At 41.0% G+C, this 15,437-nt stretch overlaps 1 protein-coding gene across 1 annotated transcript in view; it reads left to right on the top strand.

Annotated features, from left to right (window-relative positions):
- Positions 1-15,437, top strand: part of LRRC2 (leucine rich repeat containing 2) — a 1,061,896-nt gene that overhangs the window by 210,150 nt on the left and 836,309 nt on the right. The window contains exon 2 of the mRNA XM_086961157.1: positions 14,941-15,094. Within this exon, the coding sequence (XP_086817283.1) occupies positions 14,941-15,094 (154 nt within the window). The remainder of the gene's footprint in view (positions 1-14,940; positions 15,095-15,437) is intronic.

Below are 15,437 nucleotides of genomic sequence, written 5' to 3'. Positions count from 1 at the left end.
GGCTGGTGTATGACCAGAAGAGGCTGGAGTATGAGGATAACCAGACTTATAGACTGATGTATACATGTACCATCCTGCAACCAAGAAGTTAATAAAGTAATACATGAAAGACAACTCAGCTACGTCTGGTAAGAAACAGCAAATTTTGGCGATGATTTGGACCAAGACTCTACCATGCTACAAGATTTAAAGAGCAGGTCTAAGGTTTGGAGATAAAGGCCCACATGCATCAATCATTTTTGGAGTCGCAAACGGTGCGATTCCTTAAAATCGGCCGTTTGCGATTCCAAAAATGCTTTTTGAGATGCATCAAGCAATTTTAGATCTCGCAACATTTTTGCGATTTCTAAAATTGCAATTGCTTTTAAGAAATCGCAAATTTGTGATTTCTTAAAAGCAATGCATGATTAGTTTTAAAATTGCGAATTCGCAATTAGGGTGTCAAATTTACCGAGTGGTTGAACCACTCGGTAAATTTGCAAAAAGTGTTACAAACGCAGCAAAAGCATTTTTTAAACATTCATGTTACGGACACACATGTCCTTAGGACATGTGTGTGTGCAACATGATGCAAAAACAACATTTCATGGGTGCAGGGGGGGTTCATTTGAACCCCCCTCACCACCCTTGAAATGCAATCTGGATTTGCGATTTTCAAATTGCGAAATCGCAATTCCCATTCATTCCTATGGGCCTTTTGGCCCATAGGAATGAATGGTAATTGCGAATTCGCAATTTGAAAATCGCATTTTTAATGCGATTCGGTAAAAATAGCGATTTCTACCGAATTGCATAAAAAATGAAAAAAATAATCATGCATAGGCTTTTGCGATTTCTAAATTGCGAATCGCTATTTATCGCAATTTAGAAATCGCAAAAGCCGATATTGATGCATGTGGGCCATAGAACCCAAAGGAACTTACAGTAACACAGATTAAAGCATCAATAATGGAGCTACAGGCAAGCCAGCCCCACCAGTGTCCTTGCCATTGTACAGCCCCAGCCTGGACATGCTGCATTGTACCCTTAAAAATGACTGTGATCCATGTGGGTAAGTAGTGTGAGCCTCACCACTTCCACATATTAATTACGATACATTCTACTGTAATTTGGACTCATGCTCTACACAGTTTTGGTATTTTGGGTCTTGTCCCTAGCACTTTTGGTTTCACCCGATAGTTGTGTCATGGGTGTTTGTCTAAGGGTGGGTCTACCCTTTTCTTCTTATGTTTTTCAGAAGTGTTTCATTGGGGAGGATGGGTTTATTATTGCTTGCCAATATGTTTACCTCTTATTTTTGATTTCTCAGTGTTCAGACTCTTGCAAAGTTGTATTTTAGTTTGCTTCCCTGAGTCTTGAACTTTTTGCTTGTTTATAGTTCCTCCCATGTTTTATCTTTCTTTTTTGTATTTAGTTAACAGGAGGGTATATGTTATATCTTGATTGTATTAGTATGTGTTTCCCAGCTTAGCTGTCTCCCTGCTGCTCAGCCAGAGTGAGAGTTGGTATTGGAATGTTGGTCTGACTGTGACGCATGGAATGCTTGGGTGCCTTTGTGGATGGGTGGTGACAGTTGGAAGATGGGCTGAGAAGCAGGCAGGCTGCTCCTGGTGGGGCTGGTGTATGACCATAAGAGGCTGGAGTATATGGATAACCAGACTTATAGACTGATGTTAACATTTACCATCCTGCAACGAAGAAGTAATACATGAAAGACAACTCATCTACGTCTGGTAAGACACAACAAATTCCCTGCACAAATCATCTGGGAAAATCCTTTTGAAAAAATGTTTTGCAAGAAAATGTTACAAGAAATATATTTTATCCAGAAAAGTTTGACAAGCAGGCCAAGTTTTGCAAAGTTGATCTTTCTAAAGAGCAGAACATTTTGGTCTGAGATTAAGAGTTGTAAACTTTAGGGGATGGGATTAATTTTTGCTTCTACAATTTATCGTTTCTCAACAATGAGGAAATACATTACAATTTGACAGCATGAGGCCAGAAAAGTCAAATTATGAAGCATAATGCAGCACATTTTTTATTGTATTCATTATTTTGTAATGTTTCCACAGGTCTGGGCATTAGTATGAATTTCACAACCAATTACAGAAATAGGCAACTGAAAAATGACCGCTAACCAAGGAAACGACCTTTATGCGTTAACCAGGCAGTCGGCATTCTAGCTGTCTAAGCGGGCGGGGAGAGGAACCGGAAGGGAGGACCTACAGGAAGGACCAGAATGCGTTTCAGCAAGTTGGGCTGGGGCCGGGGGGTCTGTGCGGGGAGCTGGGATTGGGGTAGATTCTTAGGTAGGGGGCCGAGTTTTAGGACTCAGGGTGAGGGGTTCAGTTTTCATGGCAGGGGGCAGTTTTTAGGGCTCAAGGCAGGGGGTTTGGGTAGGTTTTATGGTAGGGGGCCAAGTTTAAGGGCTCGGGTCAGGGGGGGAAGAGGCAGTTTTCGGGGCGGGCGGTTTTTAGGGCTCAGGGCAGGGGGATCAAGGTAGTTTTAGGGCGTATTAATTTTAGTAAAGACATTCAAGGTTTCGTATTATTCCATAAGAAAGAAGATAGAATTGAGTTGACTTTTTAAAATAATTTGGATGAGATGGGGCCAAGAATGTTCGAAAAAGTGTATAAAACTATGGACGATAGCATCATCTTTAAGTAAAAGATAAGTAAAGAGGATGCCATTTAGAGGTCAGCTCTGTAATCTTTTGGAGACATTTATTCATACATAATGTTACTGTTTCTGAAATTGAAGGTGTAAAGTGTAGACCAAGATATTTAATGTGGTTTGGGCTCCATTTGAATTGAGAACTTGGAATTGTGAACTAAAAGTATATTTTGTTAACGGTAATATTTTGCATTTATCATTATTTAATTAGTATCCGGAAATGAGAGAGTAAGATTTCACCGCCGGTAGAAAAGCTGGGATTGATTCCTCCGGTTTAGACAATAAGAGCAAAATATCATCAGCAGAGGCTGCTAGTTTAATGTGAACATTCGATACTTAAAATCCAGAGATACTTGAATTTTGACGCAGCTTTGATAAAAATGGTTCAAGGGCTAAATTGAAAAGGAAAGGAGAAAGAGGGCAACCCTGACGCACTCCTCTTCCTAAGTTAAAAAAAGGCGAAATTAAGCCATTGGCACAAACTGCTGCATACGGATTAGAGTAAAGGAGAGATAATACATTTATAAAATTGGGACCAAAACCAAACCATTTAAGAGTGTAAAAAAGATATTTCCACTCAACTCTATCAAAAGCCTTTTTGGCATCTAATGCAATTGCCGCCAGGGGATGGTTAAGATGTGAAGATTTGGATAGGACATTGAAAAAGAGCTGAGTATTGTCCATAATGACTCGCCCTTTAGCAAAGCCAGAATGTTCTTTTCCTAGTGAATTGGGTAGGTATGAATCGAGGCGTATGGCTAAAGCTTTAGAGAAAATTTTGTAATCAATGTTGACCAATGAAATAGTTCTGTAGTTTTTGCAGTACCTAGAGTCTTTACCTTCGTTTTGGATAAGACAGATATGGGCTTCAGAAAATGAACCAGAAGAGCTGTTTGAGGCATACAATTTTTTAATAAGTGAATGCAGTTTGGGTAAAAGAAGCTTAGAAAAATGAGTATAAAATTCGACGGTGAAACCATCTGGACGAGGAGGTTTTTCTTTTTTGAGGTTTTGAAGGGCTTTTAAAAGTTTAACTGGGGGATGTCCAATTCTAAGGGGGATAAATCCAAAGGGACCTGTTGGGGCTTTTGGATACTAGAGAAGATCTGCAGTAATGAGTGATCTGTAGGTTGGGTTTCTAATGAATATAATGATTTGTAAAAGAGAAAGAACTCATTTAAAATCTCAGCATCTTTAAATTTTAAAATTGAGTGCTCATCAAAGATAGAATCAATGTTTAATTTGTTTTGGCGGATCTTTAGGTAGTTGCTTAAATTTTTACTGCCTTATTTTTACCCCCAAAATATTGTGCCTGTGTTTTAATTAAATAAAGTGAGGAATGTTCTGTTGATTTTTTATTAAATTCCAATTTAGTATTGATGAGGGTCTTTAAACATTCCTCTAAGTGAGATGTGTAATATGAGTGTTCTAATGCCTTAATGTCTTGAAGAAGGGCTTTGGTAATTTTACGTGCAGAATTTTGCTTCTTCGCAACAAAGCCTAAAATTAAATCTCTTGCTGACGCCTTAAAGACATCCCAAATGGTCGCGATAGATAAGGACTCTGTATGATTTCTCTCAAAGTAATCAGTGGAAAAGGAGGTAAAGGCTGCAGTAAATTTGGAATCTAGGAGGAGTGTATCGTTAAAGCGCCATCTTCTGGGAGCGTTATTTCTAGGCAATATGTCAAAGCCAATTGAAACTGGTGCATGGTCCGATAGGAGAATTGGACCGATTTCTGCATGTGTGAGGGACTGTGAAATGTTACCGGAGACAAAAACATAATCAAATCTTGATTGTGTGTGATGTGTTGAGGAGTAAAAATAATATTCTCTAGTAGTTGGGTTACAAAGGTGCCTATCATCAAGCAGTTTATGTTGATTTATAGTGTGAGTGAAAGATTTATGTGATTTGTTGGGGGTAAAGGGCACTTTAGAATTTCTGTCTAATAAAGGGGTCAAACACTTGATTGCAATCTACAGCCAAAATAAAATTATCTTCACTGCCTTGGGAAATTTGCTTGGCTATAGTAGGCTAGAAGGAAGCGTCTCCACTTGTAGGTGCATAAACATTAAGCAGAGAAACTGGAACACCTTTCAGCGATAATTTAACAATGAGCCAACTCCCTCCAACATCTGATTCTTGTTATAATAACGTAATTGGTAGAGATTTGCGGCATAATATCATAACTCCATTTCGTTTACCTTCTACTGGAGAAAAATAAACCTCACCCACCCAACCTCTTTTCAATTTCAAATATTCAATATCCGTAAGGTGTGTTTTGTGTAAGAAAATAATATCAGCATTTAACTTGGTTAAGTGTGACAAACCCTCTGCCTCTTAATAGGAGAATTTAGACCCCTAATATTCCATGAGATTAATTTAAGCGACATGTGAAATGGGGTGAAAAAGAAGAAAAATAGAAAAAAAAACAGTGTAAAGTAACAATCCAGTTAAGTAGGGCAAGGACGTCAAAGACAGAATAATTTGAGCTTGTAATACCAGAGTCCAATACGTTACAAAAACATTGTATAGCATTGAAAAATATAAAAGCAGGAGGAGAGGATGAAAGGAGTTCAAAACATTGAGAGATGTAGAAAAGAGGTAAGCAAGAGCATGAATGGTAGAGAATAAAATCCACATAAGAAAGAATAAATATAGAGGTTAGATAATAAAGTAAAGAAATAGAAGAATGTATTGCAAAACATGTGGCAAAAGACATAACAAATACCATATCTACAAAAAAGGGAGCATGAAGATGAAGGAAGATACAAAAGCCACCATAATATAAGTAGCAGATAAATAATGAAGCAAAACAAAAAACAAAAGACAAAACAAAAAACATACCTACAATAAGGGAACAAGAAAGCAAGGGTGGGTGGAACCACATGGAACAGGCGAAACATCAGGTGAAGACCGGACCAACCCAGGGAGGGAGCACGCCATACTATAACCATCACCAAATAGGTGAAGGAAAAGTGAATAGAAAAACTTAGTAATGCATTCAATATTGATACAAAAAACAAACAGCGAGCCTAAAAATCGCTAGAACTAAATACTAATATCCATAATTTCAAGGACAATGCATAACCATAAATTCAAAACAGCCACATATCACTAAAAAACCTACAAACAGGTTAAAGTGAAATCATGTAACTGAAGGTACAGAAAGTAAAGTAACGTGTGAGGAGGAGGGACTTGATGAATCCATTTGGCCTAACTTGTTCGAATTGCTGAAGCTTTGCAGTCAAATAGGATCTTCGTACAAAGATGTTCAATTGTTGAATGTGACTTTGAAGCGGCAAGGATGAAAGAGTCTGCATCTAGCCCCCATGGCCTGAAAATCTGATCTCATATCGAGAAAGGCTTTGCGTCTGGCTGCCGTTGCTTTAGAGTAATCTTGCGCAAAAAATAGTGTAGACCCAGACCAGGAAATCCACTTAATGACTTTGGCAGCCGCCAAAACTTTCAGTAGATCCATGTATTCTAAGAAATAGAGGATAACTTCTCTGAGTCTCTGCGAGGATGAGGAATTGATAGAAACACGCCCCAGTCTGTGAGGACGTTGAATATTTAGAATGGTGCCCTCTGGTAGATTTAGGAGTTTGTGGAGAATGATTTGAAAAAAGTAATAGGATCTGTTCCTTTAACTCCTTCATTCAAACCGTAAATACCTTATTTCTCCTGTTGCGATTTTTTAAGTCCTCAACCTGCTTTTGGAGTGTTGAAACTTGTGAATGCATGAAAAAAACAGTTTTGGAAGTTTCGTCCAGGGCTGAGACCCTATGTTCCACCGCTGTCAGCCTGGTGTCGAGCTGTGACCAACTGTCAGAGAGAATTTGCAACTTGGAATTGGTTTCCTCCATAAAGGGTCTGAGTGCTCTTATTTCCTGCAACAACAGTTTCATTGATACTGGAGAGACTGATTTGGGTGGTGATGAGGGATCTTGCTTCAGTCGTTTGACATTTGACTTTCCTGGTGCATTCCGCAATTGATCCATGCTGATGGTATCACATTCAAACTTAGTTGAATTAGAGTCCTCCAGTTTTGAGAGCTCTGAGAAAAGCTTGAAGTTCTTAATAAAAATATGTTTTGGTGTAGATGTAATGAAAGAAGAACCCTTCGTTCTGCCCATCAAATATTAAGTCAACAAGCTGACATGGCTTAAATCAATTCAGAACAGTATAAGAACACACCCCAATAAGCGAGACAGGGTAAGCATCCCGTTGAAAAGGCCGTTTAGATGAGGTGTATTAACAAAGGTGTATTACAGGTTTTGCTGCACTCCACGGAAGGCTTGGCAGCATCATACACCGCAGATTGTAGCAACCGCCATTGTGGAATGGACAGTATTATACCTGATATATTATTCTTTTTCACACATAGTAAAAAATCAATGCAGTCACTTTACTTATAAAGTAGATCCAAAATACTGAGGAGGTTACCAAGAACAAATACATGCTAGAGGAATTATGATTGGAGAAGCAAGCTCCTCATTCCTCTTCAAAAAATTGTCTAAGAGACATCGCAATGTCTTCTAAGATGGCAACTGTAACCATATTAGTTAAAAGAATGAAAGGTCACTGCACAAAAGCAAAATTATGGCAGAATAGAGAAAAGCTGCTGAAAAGGTGTCCAAGGTTAGAAGAAATATATGGAGGCTTGGAGCGCCATTGAAAATTAAGTATGTGCGCCAAAGTTAGGGAAAGGTAGACGCTCCCGGAGAGTTGCTTATAAATAAAATGGCGGCCGCGATTTCGCGAGCTCGCCTCACAGCGTCTACCTTAAAAAACTGCTTTCTTTAGCTGCGTGGGTCTGCAAAAATGCTCACATTCATCTCAGGTGTCGGTCAGATGCAGACTCCGACTGACAGGCTCGCGTTAGGCGTCCTTGAAGCGCGCTTCCCTCTTGTCGGGTCCGGAGCTTCAAGGAGATGCTGCCATTCTGCTGGACGCTAAACCACGCCCCCCACTTAAACACTTTAAAACATGTCAAGTTATAGTAGTTTAACCAAATACCTTACTTCGCTGCTGACCTGCAATTGGAGTGCAATCTTTCAGTATTGGCTCCGTGTCCTGGATTACAGCTTAGTTTCCAAAGATTTCCTATGAGCAATGAAGGGGGAGACTCTTGCTTACATGCTGTCCTGTAGAAGGGTACGGAAGGCAGCGATGTAACTGCCTTTCTCCCTTCCAAGCTAATGCTGTACAAGGTGAAACAGCCTTTTGACTGAAGACAAAGAGCCTTCTTTGTCTTGTTGGAGTTTCAAAAATAAACACAGGGAAATCCTGCACACATTTGTTGGCATCACTATTGAAACTGTTGTCATTCAAAACCGCTTTCTAGGCTCTAAGTCAAATACTCACAAACAATCATAATGTAATAGTGTGCCGATCAATACTGGCATACAATCAGGTTTGACTTATATATAACATAAAAGTATTACAAGGAAAGCTCTGTCATACACCACAACATCTCATATAAATTAGCCTAGTGTAACTCACCATGATAGAAATTAAGGGGCTTGACCTTTGGTTCAACCCTGTTGGCATTCATTAACAGTTATCAACATTTAACAGCAGGGAAACATTTCCAGTAGCAATTCACAACAGATTTTAATTTGCAGCGCCCTAATAGGACTCAAATGGTAATTATTATCAGACTACAACTTGCTTCATCAGCTAAGTCATCATATGCTAATTTGCAGGCTTCAGCTGTGTGAAGAAGACAATTAGTACAATTAGAATTGAATTGAAAGTAATTTGGACTGTTATATGTGTGCACACACCCTACCTTACAAGACCTAGGCCCCTCTTTTAGAATAGTGGAATTAGTCGCGCATATTTAAGCCCAATATATTAATACCTTTAGAACGTTTTCTTCTGGTTAAAAGTGCACCATTTAATTTTCTTTCTCCAGACTACCGGCTATTTGTTGTAGCATGTGCACAAACATCTAGTTTTTGTGTAACTGGCAAAACTAATCAATTTCAAGTAATATCCTACTTTTGACAAATCATCTATTAACTCTACATCCCTTTAATCCTCGCCTCAATCATTACTCAAGCAACAATATCCACCTGGTCAAAAGAAAACTCAAATGCATGCTGAAAAGTAGCATCCATCCTGATCATGGCTAGCAGTCCCAGTATTCTTCGGACTAAGACTAGGAGTCTGGGCATATCTGATTCCAGTCTCACATTTCTTTTTATGTGATTGGAGCTGCTGCCCTGTCATGGGGGGCTTCTGTGTGCCACATTGTAATGTTATGTTAAAAGATCGACATGTGGATGCTTCTCAGACGTCCGTTGTCCTCAGTCTGCCTTTTGAGTGTAGTAGACCTTTTCCCTTCAATTTAGCATACCAGGTTTATCTCATCTCCAGAGGGGCAGACCCCGGGGACCAAACGGACAGTTGTACGGTATGTTACTCTTACAACGCAACTTTTACGTCGTAATGCTGTTACAACGCAGCTATTACAACGCTGGTTCCATTACATCGGATGCTATTACAACGCAGGATATTACATAGCAGATGCTATTACAACGCATACCATTACATCGTAAGTATTGGTAAGTATATCATTTTTTTTTTTTATTTAATATTATATAATTAATTTAATTATTTTTAATTATAAAAAAATATATTTATTTATGTTTTTTAATATTATAAATTAAATATATTAATTTAATTAATTTTTATAATAAGTCTGAGTATAGGAGTATATGTTTTGGGGTACTGAGGTATATGTTTTGGGGTGTTTGGTTATTTTTAGGTTACAGGGGTATTATTAGGTTTTAGGGCAGGGTTTGGGTTTTGGGGTACAGGGGTGTTTTTAGGTTTCAGGGCAGGGTTTGGGTTTTGGGGTACAGGGGTGTTTTTAGGTTTTAGGGCAGGGTTTGGGTTTTGGGGTACAGGGGTGTTTTTAGGTTTTAGGGCAGGGTTTGGGTTTTGGGGTACAGGGGTGTTTTTAGGTTTTAGGGCAGGGTTTGGGTTTTGGGGTACAGGGGTGTTTTTAGGTTTTAGGGCAGGGTTTGGGTTTTGGGGTACAGGGGTGTTTTTAGGTTTTAGGGCAGGGTTTGGGTTTTGGGGTACAGGGGTGTTTTTAGGTTTTAGGGCAGGGTTTGGGTTTTGGGGTACAAGGGTTGTTTTAGGTTTTAGGGCTGGGTTTGGGTTTTGGGGTACAGGGGTATTTTAGGGTTCAGGGGTAGGTTTGTGTTTAGGGCTGATTAAATTATATTTACCATTTATAAATTAATTTAAATATATTTATTAAATTAAATTAATTATATTATATTAATTACATTTTTTAATTAAATTAATTAAATTAAATAAATAATTTTAATTAATTTAGTGTAATTACTATTTATAAAATATTTAAATCAAATTAATTTCATTATATTTTTTAAATAAATTTAATTATAATTTTTTTTCAAATTAAATTAAATAAATTGATTTTAATTTATTACATTACATTAATTACTATTTTAAAATGTATTTTAATTAAATTAATTAAATTAAATTGATTAAATTAACTTAATTACATTTTTTTTATAAAGGTATACTTACCTATACTTACGATGTAATGCCATGCGTTGTAATAGCATCTGCTATGTAATGCCATGCGTTGTAATGGCATCCGATGTAATGGATCCTGCGTTGTAAAAATTCCGTTGTAACGGAATGCGATGTAAAAAACCGCGTTGTACTGACACCAATCCCAGTTGTACTAGCTGGCAGCCAAGGGAGAAGATGCAGGGCACCAAGTACTCAGCCGCTTGTGCAAAAGAATAGCAAATCGGGCCAGAAGCTATATGTTTAGAGGGAAGGGAGAGTCAGCAAACAAAAGAAAGCCCACTTTGTTGGTGATGTGGATGATGATACTGTCTGGTACAGGTTTACAACCTCACAGTGTTATCAACTAAGGTTGAGAAAACAGGCACTACCACAAAATACCAATTCAAATTTTAGATTTTAGTAACAATCAGTGCTTAGTTTGTAAAAGAATAAGTGCCAGGGCTCTCGGTCGGAGGCCACTACAGCTTGCACCTCACATAACCCATGCCAGTGCTGCCAATGACAGTACATACACAGCTACTAACCTTTACACTCCTACAAGTGTGGGAAGTCAGACTATACCAGGCCCCCAAAGCCAGAAGAATGGTTTGGGAGGCAGGTATTAACAATTGTTAATGTAAATTGAACAAATAAACCCCTGTTGCTGTGTTCATACCCAAATTAGCAGGACAGTGCCAACGTGTGGCAGACTGTCATAGCCCCGGTGCTGACAATAAGGTGCTGATGCAGAACACCGGAAAGCACCAGCTCAAATTGTGCACCGGTAACAATGATGTTAGTGGTGTTAAATATATACAGTCATTAATTGTTAGAACTGTCAGCCTTAGGGTGCCTTTCCCCCAAAACATTTTGCCTTCTTTCTCCATTTCTGCTCATCTTGTGTTTGCCGGCCTTAGGACTCTGTGCACTTTACCACTGCTGACCAGTGCTAAGGTGCCTGTGCTCACTCCTTAAAACATAGTACCATTAGCTTATCCCCAGTCGGAATATTTAATTTACTTATAAGTCCCTGGTTAACAAGCCATATGCAGATCACTATTGACCCTGTGCCTCATGGGAACAGTCCAGGCTGAACTACCAAGCCAGGTCTTCCCTGGACCAGAAACAAGCCTCCTGGTACCAGACGTGGGTCCCTGGCCCACTGTGCCACTGGATTCAAGCTAGCTTGGCTGATGAGGGGTGATGCCTAGAAACCGGTCCCAGAATGCTTTTTTCCGGTCCAGGGAGTACCTGGTTGGTCAGTTTGGGCTAGGCTGTTACCATGAGGCACAGGGTCAAGACTGATTTGCATATGGCTGGGTCTAAACTGTGGTGGCATGGTGAGCAAAGGAACAATGGATTTAACACAGATCTATTGCCTGGTGGTGAATGTTTGTTTTGCTCTGCATTCCGTCCATCATATGTGTGTCTTTTGCTTTTTCACCCTAAGTGCGGCGGGTATGCCTAGACATGTGTCCCGGGCTCACTGTGCCACTGGATTCAAGCTAGCCTGGCTCATGAGGGGCAATGCCCCGAAACCGGTCCCAGGATGCTTGTTTCCAGTCCAGGAAGGACTTGGCTTTGCAGGTCGGGTTGGACTGTTCCCATGAGGCACAGGGTCAAGACTGATTTGCACATGGCTGGGTCTAAACTGGGGTGGCATTGTGAGCAAAAGAGCAATGGATTTAACCCAGATATTTTGACTGGGGGTGAATGTTTGAGTTGCTCTGCATTCTGTCCACCATCTGTGCGTCTTTTGCTTTCTTGCCCTAAGTGTGCCAGTATGCCCAGATGTGGGTCCCAGGCTCACTGTGCCACTGGATTCAAGACAGCCTGGCTGATGTATGTATGTGTATGTATGTATTGCGATTTATATAGCGCACATATCACCCGAAGGCATCAAGGCGCTTGCCTTGGGAACCCGTCCTGGTATTCCCCTGTGAGATAACCCCAGCAGGGTATCCACAAGGTGAAAGCCAGGCATCCCGCCGCGAGGGGCCGTAGTGGAGATTAAGCAAGCTATTGCCCAGAGTCGCAGAGTGTGAACCCGTGAGTCGAGTAGGCACCGGAACGAGAATTATCGAGTCCGTGGAATTTTTGAGCCCAAGACCCACCGAGGCGGGGAATTGAACCCTGGTCCAGGACCAATCTCAGCTTCCGGGTCTGCTGCCTCTAACCCCTGAGCCACACTTCTCCACTTCTGATGAGGAGTGATGCCCCGAAACTGGTCCCAGGATGCTTATTTCCGGTCCAGGGTGGACCTGACTTGGCAATTTGGGCTGGACTGTTCCCATGAGGCACAGGGTCTGCCCAATTTAGTGCCTGTAGCCTATCACTGGGTCACATGACTGGGTGTAGCTGACAGTTGGACTATGTGTATAACTCCTAGGGAGCCACATACAATGGAGAGCTTAGGTGTCTGGATGGGCCGTCACTGATAGGATGGGAGGGTGGAGCAGAGCATAGCCCTTCTTACACTTGAATAAGCTATGTCTTGCTTCCACCAAATTGCTATATACCTCCTTTAGTTAGCCTGGAGCCAGTGCAGTTCAGGCAGAAAGCCTAAGCACTTCAAAGAGAATTTGTAGAAGCTTCTCTCACCTTCCAGAGAAAGGACATCAGGTATAAATATTGGACGGCATGCACCACCTCTTTTGTACAATTCTGGACCTGTGTATACTCTGCCAGGAAGAAGGACTGCTGCTGAAAGAATTGCCACTCTTGGACTGTTGCCCTCTTGCCTGTGTTAGAAGGACTGCATCTGCAAATGTTTAACCCAGAACCCCATAGTGACTCCAAGGGCTAGTTGGATAGCCTCCTGACTTGAGACCCAGGAACACAAGGCTCCAACAACCAGGAACCCAGCCCCTGGGCTCTACCGTCTATGAGTCTACCCTGCCATGTTTTGCCACTCCAGTCCTGGACCCTTGGATGTGGGCCTAAAGTACTCTACCAGTCCCTGTGGATCAAGGGGTACAGACGCATCTCCTCCGTGACGCAGCGCAACCCCCAGCAAGCCCAACAAATCACTGCTGCTGCATGGATCAGACCCACCACACAGACCTGCATTGCTTTAGCAGCCAATGGGCTCTTCAAAATCGCCAATGCGTGATGCATCTTCAGCGCAAGCTCTTCCATTCCTCGTCAACGTCAGCCTCGAAGAAGACAACGGATTTCATATTGCAGCTCCATGAAACCGGTGCATTGTACTGACTGTCCAACGGATCCTTGATGCTGGACTTCCCATCACAAGCCCTCGTCGATGGGATCCTCAATGACATTGCAGGCCCTTTCTAATGCAGGCCCTTACATCGCAGCATCGCCGCACCTCCAAACAAAGACATTGCCTCGGCTGAGCGACACATTTTCAACGTAGATCCTTGCAAAGCTCACCAAACCAGGATTCAAGGTATTTTGTTCAGTGGGCCTAACTGGGTCCCTGTAGCCAGTCTACACTCCATTGCAGTTGGCCTGAACTTGCGACTTTGTCCCCATCTGGCACAAACAGATATCCACAGTTTTGCGCTTTTTGGTACAATTTTTTTGGGCGCAGGGGGAGACCTCCGCTCCTCCGGCGGAGTGTGCGGAGATTTCCCTACTCCGCGCTTCGCTGAAAATGCGGAGTAGGGAAAAATTCTCCGACTCCGCCGCAGAGCGGAGTTAGCCAGCCCCCGCTAAATTGCCCCCCCTGAACCCCCTAATAAAATAAAGGTAAGAACTGAATAAAAAAAAAATAAAGTCACTTACCTGTGTTGTGGCGTCCCTTGGCTTCCCTCCTCCTTCTCGCTGGACATCTTGCACAAACTGTGCATGCGAGTAATGCGCATGCGTTCGGACTCTCCCGTGCACAGTTGATGCAATATGTCCAGCAAGGAGGAGGGCAGCCCGTGGACGTCGCAATACAGGTACGTTACTTTCTTTTTTTATTAAATTAAGTTATCACTATTATTTCATTAGGGTGGGTGGAGGCGGGTGGCAGAGAGGAGCAGAGTTTCACTGAGTTTTTCCCCAACTCCGTGGACCTCCGCCTAGGTGCACTCGACCAGCTCCGCCCAGGGTTACTATTTTTACTGAAATATGTAAACCTGAATATCTCCGGTTCTACTGATTAGATTTTTTCCTTTTTTTTTGGTCTTGTTAGATTTGTTTAAAAATACTCTCTTACTCTAATCTGGTGTGGGATCCATTTGTGGTGTGTTGTCACTGTGTTACCCTTTGACGTGTGGCACAAATACATTACACATTGCCTCTGAGTTAAGCCGGACTCTTCTGTGCCAAACTGAAACGAACTGTGGTTCCTGCTTGAGAAGGGTTTCAACCTCCTCAACTAGTAACCCAAAATCTTTCAATAATAGTATGAACTAGGAAACATCTCCGAAATATATTATCCTGTCGGATGGATTGCCATATGCTGAGTGAAAAACAGAGTTTCTCCTATTGCTTCTCACATATCTTACCAGCTTGACAGACTCTGTCTAAACAGTTATGTGGTGGTTATGTGATGCTGAGGATGTCAAACGTCCTGCTTCCTCAATTGTTAAATGTATTCTTAAAGTTTAGGCGGACCTGTTCAGATTTAATTTAAGCACCTTCCTTCTACAAATAGTAGCTAAAATATTTCTTCAAGTGTTTAGCAACTCTCACTACTAGGTCAAGGTGTCACTCTTTGTTGAGATGTATTTTAATAATAACCATATGTTCCTCTTCGCAGGTGAAACTTTGAAATTTAATAACAGAACTATGGCCCGGGATGTGATTGTGTTCGACTTTTCTCTTATCAGAGGATTATGGGAAACGCGAGTAAAAAAATACAGAGAACGGCGAAAAAAAGAAACTCAAAGATTGGAGCAAAGTGCTTTGCAAAAGTAAGAATTGTGCATGATTTTGTTTAAAAAAACTGACTAATCTGATAATGATTTCCTAAAGGATGAAAGAAGGGAGAAAGAAAGCAAGATGGCTCTGGCTGATTAGATGAGTTGTTTGCGTTCTTTACCTGCCTTCTATCTTCAGCATTATACATTAAGAAGACTCCTTACTTCATAGATCTACTAAACACCCTACAATGATCCATTGTAATTATCAATTTAAAAAAAGCAAAGCGACATATAACATTCCACACCCTACTTTTGAGTTGTATTTTTTTTCCAATTAAATTTATTTACTGCAGCATTTTTAACAATACAGAAGACTGATAGTTCGCTTCAATAG

This window comes from Lissotriton vulgaris, chromosome 3_1 (assembly GCF_964263255.1).
Source record: "Lissotriton vulgaris chromosome 3_1, aLisVul1.2, whole genome shotgun sequence".
NCBI classification, from domain to species: domain Eukaryota; kingdom Metazoa; phylum Chordata; class Amphibia; order Caudata; family Salamandridae; genus Lissotriton; species Lissotriton vulgaris.
Note: the sequence above shows the minus strand (reverse complement) of the source record. Positions and strands in the feature narration are given on the sequence as shown.